Below are 6,707 nucleotides of genomic sequence, written 5' to 3'. Positions count from 1 at the left end.
TTTCCTGGAAGGTCCCCTCAAAGTGGTCATGAATGGCAATCTAGATCATCTTGCATTTGTTTGAATAGCAACTGACTTTATCTAGGCTGGACACATGGTTAAGCTGTATTTCCCAGAGCGCTCACAATTAAGTTGGGGCTTGTGACTGAATTTCGGCCAACAGAATATGAGTGGAAGAAATGTAGACAGCTTCCAAAAAGGCCCCTAAAAATCTTCCTTTTTCTCCCCTTCAGAGACCTCAGAAGCCACATATTAAAAATGATGGTGACATACATAAGATAGAAAAAACCAGAGTTCCTGAATGATTGCATGAAAAACAACAATGCACTTTTATTGTGTTAAATATTAAGTTGGGAGAGGCTGTTGATTAAGGCAACTACTATTGCTTATCCTAACTAACACAGGGAGATTCTGGTTTATTCAATGATCCCCAAATCAAAAAGGCTCAGCTGGTTCTTTGTGTGTCAGCCATGACTCTGCCTTTGGCCCACGTGGCTTCTCACAGAGCCCCTGGCATCTAACCTAGTATCCAGCAGAAGTAGGGCTCCCCTGGGTGTGGGCTCATGTATGCTTGTCGAATGAATGAAATCATACAGGAGCCTTGTGATTCCAACTGGCTTACAAGTAAGCAAGGTTTACTCTACCATCTAACATGGATCATCACCTGGCCTCTGCCCCCTACCACATGTACATTCTTCACCCCCTGAACAAGCCCGTTTCAACTACCCATGGTCTCTGTACATGGCCGCCACAAGAAAAGCCTGATGCTGGGAACGCCCTTCAGAACAGAGGCTGCTGTGCAGAGAAAAGAGGTGTCCCCAGTACAGTCGTTTCTCTTCTCCTGCCGACGCTAATTATAGTTTGCTAAATGCAAACTGGGGAAACATCTCACCCACCCTAAGGAGTTCCAGAATTGGGCTCCTTGTCTTCACAGTAACCCGGAGCAGAAAGCTCCTCCTCCTTCTAAGTCTTTGATCTTTTTTTCTCCCAATGCATCTGGGAAACAGAGAGGTACACTCATAGAGAAGGTGAGATTGAAACTGCCCAACTTCCCCACCTTAGGCCCTTTCTTTTGGTGGCTTGCTCTGCGGCAAAGCTGGAGCAGAAGTGGAGGCGTGCAGAAGACACCGCCGGGCTGGCAGGGGGTTAATTACTAGCACACGCATGCAGCACTGTGGTGGCTGACTGGGAATGTGGTTACACAACTCATTATATTGGCACAACAAACTGGAGCTTCCTTGAAGGGCCCCCGCCCATGGGACCACCATGTTGTCATTTTGCTACACAATTATTCCTTTCTTCCATTTTAGTATCACTTGTTGAATCTCCTCCCTCTGTTAAAATCCTTCTCCTCCCTCTAGGACAGTGATGGCAAACCTATGACACACGTGTCAGAGGTGACACGCGAACTCATTTTTTTGGTTGGTTTTTCTTTGTTAAATGGCATTTAAATATATAAAATAAATATAAAAAATATGTCTTTCTTTGCAAATATCAAAAAATTTCTATATGTGACACAGCACCAGAGTTAAGTTAGGGTTTTTCAAAATGCTGACACACTGAGCTCAAAAGGCTCGCCATCACTGCTCTAGGACATCACTAAGAGTCACCACCTCCGTACAGCCTTCCCTGGTTTTAAGTGTGATCTGTAGCCTCTAGCAGCCAAGCACTTGTCCCCATCCACGCAAATCTATCTTTCCTCTGTGCTGTCACTGGACGTAGCATGGCCTCTGTGACACTACTTCCAGGGTCTGGGAAACAGGATTGATGGGTCTCTAAGGTCTTTTCATGCTTCAAAACATTATTTTGTGCCAAAACCGGTTTGGCTCAGTGGATAGAGCATTGGCCTGCAGACTGAAAGGTCCCAGGTTCGATTCCGGTCAAGGGCATGTACCTGGGTTGCGGGCACATCCCCAGGGGGTGTGCAGGAGGCAGCTGATCGATGTTTCTCTCTCATCGATGTTTCTAACTCTCTATCTCTCTCTCTCTTCCTCTCTGTAAGAAATCAATAAAATATATTTAAAAAAAAACCACATTATTTTGTGAGTACTTGGGAGTAATTTTAAAATATCATAGCCTAGTGGAAAGATGGTGGCTTTAACACCAGAAGAAGAGTCTGAGCATCCAATCAGTGGCTTTTGGCTGAATGATCTGGGGAGGACTTACCTGTCATGTCTCTGGGCTCAGTTTCCCCATCTGTAAAATAGTAATAGTGCTGACATTCCTTCACAAGCCCACAGAGTAATTTAAGCTAGGCCATGCCTGTGAAAGCACTTTATAAATGATGGCATTCCGTGTTTGTATTAGCCATATTCATTTGTAAAAAGCCTGAGCCTCTCCCTACTCAGGGAATACCATCACCACTGCTGGGTTACACATCTCCGCACACACAGCTCAGCTTCTGAGGATCGTGCCCAACCATCGCCACAGCCTCCCTGCCTGAACAAAGACCTTTATTAAGAATCCCCAGGCAGCTTCACGCTAATAGTGGTGACAGCTTTGGCCACCCTTTCCTGGGTACCAACCACTTGTTAAGCATTAGCTAGGCCCTTGCCACATAAACTGAGTGAAAGAATCAGACAGGCTTACAGTCAAGTCCTGGATTTGCAAATGAATATTTATGTGATCTTGAGAAAATTGCTTCACTTTTTGACTCTCTGTTTCCTTGTCAATAAATCAGCGGTGCTCGGGCTACTATGAGGAACTGTTGTGGAAATGAGGATAAGACAACCCACTTAAAGCTCGCAGACACAATGCATAGAAGGCACACGACAAAAATGAGTCTCTTTCTCCTACATTCCTTTCAGCACCAAGAATGTAGAATTCCATAATATGAAACATTCATGCAAATAAATAGGAGTGTGATAGATGATGGGTGGCTCCTAGGGGAGTGATGTGAGAGAAAGATTTTGCCAGAATCTCTCTTCCAGTATCACAATGGGGCCCCTGCATGAGCCTTTCACCCACGGTGCTCATCACCACAATATTTTACAGTGAGCATTTATTTTTCTTATTAAAAAAAATAGAGTATTCACAATGATGCATGTGATAAATATGCCAGCTTTAAACCTTTTAGAAATATTAAAGGTTTCCCAGCTCAATGTTTGACAGACTTGATTAATCCTTTCCACACAGACACTCAGGAAGATAGCTGCGGCTGGGTTTTAAAGCTCCAGGAGTGCTCTCTGACAAAGGGAAAGAAAAGGTAAAGAGCTTTCAAACGAGAGAGAGAGAGAGAGATCCTCGTGCCACACAGAACAGACAAAGAATTCGAAGACTCAGAAGGCTTCACAGTATGTGGAGAGTTGGGAGCTGGGGTGGGGCGGAGAGGGGGAGAACAGCGCTGTAAAATCTCTCTCCTCTGGAGGATTTTCAAATGAAAGGCCCCCATCCAGCCTGACCACATTAGTCTAAGAGTTTTCTTCTCTGCTGGGTTCCCAAATGGATGATGTGGGAGGGGGCGCTGGCAGGGCAGACCCAGGGCAGTACAAATCCAGAGAGGAATACAATGCAAGGTACCATCGCCCCTTCTCATCATCCAGGACTATTCTCCAGCCCACTGCCTGCTCTCTCAGTCACCAGGGCTATTTCCCGTGGGGACCTCTCCAATCCCCAACTAGAGTTTCAGCTCCTGTAAGAAACAGGAAATACATTTTGGCTATTTTTTTTTTTTTTTTTTTTTTTGCCCCTCAGCACCTACCCTAGCTTTTGTATAGAACAGGTGCCTAGCAAACATTTGTTAAACAGAGTCAGTGTTTAATGAATCCTTGACAAAATTATCTAAGGATACATGGGACAAAACCCCTATTTAAGAATGACGCTTTAGAAATTACTAAGAGATTCTGCCTCCTTCTGATTCCCACTCCACAAATGAAAACTGAGCTTAGAAATGAAACTATTGAGATTTCCAAGTAAATCCTCATTTGACAAACAGTTATTGACCATCCTGGGTGATGTGGACATGGTCCCCAGCTCAGTGCCTGGGAAAGGAGACTTGTTGTCATGTGGGAGGTGCTAGGATGGATGTGCATATGGGAAACCACGCAGGACAAAGGGAGGTACCCCAAGCCCACCATTTTTGTTCGTGGGGAATGTCAACAAAAGAGCTTTGAGAATGAGTGGCAGACACTTGAGCTGCACACTGAAGGACGCTGGGAAGGCAGCCGAGGGAAGGAAACATGCCTCCCCACATCACATGTACAGTCTTGAGCTGTGAATTTCCATGTAAACTACAAATAAAACACTTGCTCTGCTAAGCAGCCTCCCCCATAAAACCTTGAAGTGTCTGCCCACTCCGCTGTGGTGTTTTTTCTCTGATGTTCAGGTCAATCGCCAATGCCAACTCCTACTTCATTTATATGGAAGCACTTCCCAACACAAAACACCGATATATTTGCCACACGATATTAAAGCGGCAAAGAAGTAATTCAATTATGTGACTTAATCAGTTCAAATGGCTGATGTACAAGGATCACAGGATGCCACCCAGCTTTCAACTGAGGGCGAATAATTGTTCCATAATTTCTTAATTCTCCCACAAGACACTTTAAATTAAAGAATGTCAATTTGCCAAGCCAGACTGCATTGTATTCTTAAATTGGGCCTGAAATAGCCACGGGATGAAGGGTAATAAGGCAGAGAGCAGAGCCCAGAGTGCCTGGTGCTGTGCAAAATTGTTTAATACGGTCAGACCCTTTAATCTTCATATCTACTGATGCAGAAAGCAGCATATTTCTGTCACTTATGATAAGAAACATTACTCTTTAAATTCCTTGGTGAGGCCTGCCGATCTTAGGCAGCCAAGATAGCAGGAATCTCCATTTCTGAGTCTGTGAACATTTTTCCCCCCTTAAATTGGTTTTATTCTAATCCATTTAGTCTCCAATTTAAGTCAGAGACAAGTAACCCTGATTGCAAACACACAGGAGAACAAAGGCTTGTGCCTTTCAGTTCTCAGATTCCACTGGACACCACCTCCTTGGATAAGTCAGTGATTAAACAAAGAATGAACCTGAGCAACTGGGCTACTATAGGACAGGCAGTTAGTTCCAGAAAGTAAGAGAATTGGAGCAGCTTTTGAGAGATACAAAATCATGCTCAAAAGTTGAGGGTGCAGAGGGGGGAGATAGGGATGATTTGAATTATTTGCGTAAAAGAACCAAGCATTTCACTCACGTGTGTCCTAGAAAACGGTTTGGTCAATGTGTCCAGGCTGGGTGGGGGTGATGCTGGGGAAAGGCGGGTCCTGAGGTCTGGACTGAAGAAAGTGGCTGATGTTTTCCCAAGATTGCCAGGGACATGAGTCAGGAATCGTCATCGAGAGAAGCCAAGGACATAGCTACATTGAAAGAAGTATATGTCAGTTTCAAAACCAAGCCACTGAAGGAGAAAGGAGGATGAAATACACAGTTGTCACAATGGAGCATCATTCTGAGGCATATGTGATGCGTGAGGTGGGCCTGGGGCACAGAGATCATAGGAATCATGCCAGGCTAAACAAAAGGGAGTGTTTGCCTCTGTACCTAGCCTTATGCTAGACAACGTGGAGGGTACAAACTAAGCATAAAACATTTGTCAATTTTTAGTTTAAGAATTTGGACTGGGTTATACATACATAGTCTAAAATTCAACAGGTACAAATTATACATTTTTTCCTTGAGTGAATCTATCTGTAGGATAAATACCTAGAAGGAGAATTATTGGGTAAAAGAAACATCTTTTAAATTTTGATAGGTACTGTCAAATTACCATTTATAAAGGTTGTACAATTTTACACTATCTACAGCAATATTTGAAAGGATAACTTTCCCATGCCCTCACCAACAGAGCCAATCACAGTTTTTTATTTAAAGAAACATGAGATATAAGGCATACAAATGGCAATCATAGTGCTAATATTTAATGAATGATCACAGCAGTTTAGGTACAGTTTTTAGTCTCTCTCTATATTAATTCATTTATTCCTAGCAGCAACTCACTGATGTAGGGACTATTATTATCATCATTAAACAGATAAGGAAATAGCAACAGAGAACTTAAGAATCTTGTTCATGGCCAAAACTATGAAAGACAGAGCTGGGATTCCAACACTGGCACTAAGCAGTTCTTTATAGCCCAAACTCTTAACCAATAGCTCTTTTTCCAGAAGGTGGGATGCCATCTATGGTATGTGTTATAACATGTACACAAATAGCAGAGTTGAGGTGGGGCGTGTATGCAGGAAATCAGAGAGACCAGTTCTTTCCACTTAATGAAAGTAGACACAGGCTATTAACTGGGGAAATGTTGGGCTATAGTGATTGATAAGGAGCACTCTAAGAACACGTAGACACATTTTTCTTATTTTTTCTTATCTCTTTCACTGTGAAAATCATTCTATACCCATTCATGATGAATTAGAGTGGTTAAAGCTTTGAAACTGAGTTTGTGCTGCAGTCAAGTGAATGTGGCACATTAAGTACCATACACGGGGTTCAAATCCAAGTTCTACCACTCTTTAGCTGGATGACCTTAAGTAAGTTATGTACCTTTCCTGAAACTCGCTCTTTTTCAAATGAAAATATAAATGAGCCTATAACCCCAGAAAGATTTTTATGACAACTATGTAATAAATACCATTAGTTGCCAACAATTTCTACCTACTATTTGACCTTATTCCTCCCTGCTCCTCTTTACAGACCTTCTGCTTTCATCAACTTAGTGTATTT

The 6,707-nt window shown here is 42.9% G+C and overlaps 1 protein-coding gene across 1 annotated transcript in view; it reads right to left on the bottom strand.

Moving 5' to 3' along the window:
• Nucleotides 1-5,175: 5,175 nt before the first annotated feature.
• OMA1 (OMA1 zinc metallopeptidase) overlaps nucleotides 5,176-6,707 on the bottom strand; it is a gene marked incomplete at its 5' end in the record, with an annotated part of 524,473 nt that continues 522,941 nt past the window's right edge. The window contains one exon of the mRNA XM_081088464.1: nucleotides 5,176-5,338. Coding sequence (XP_080944590.1) covers nucleotides 5,183-5,338 — 156 coding nt within the window. The 3' untranslated portion in view covers nucleotides 5,176-5,182. The remainder of the gene's footprint in view (nucleotides 5,339-6,707) is intronic.

This window comes from Myotis nattereri (assembly GCF_964212035.1).
Source record: "Myotis nattereri genome assembly, chromosome: 3".
In the NCBI taxonomy this organism is placed as follows: Eukaryota; Metazoa; Chordata; class Mammalia; order Chiroptera; family Vespertilionidae; genus Myotis; species Myotis nattereri.
This window is presented reverse-complemented; position numbering and strand designations above follow the sequence as displayed.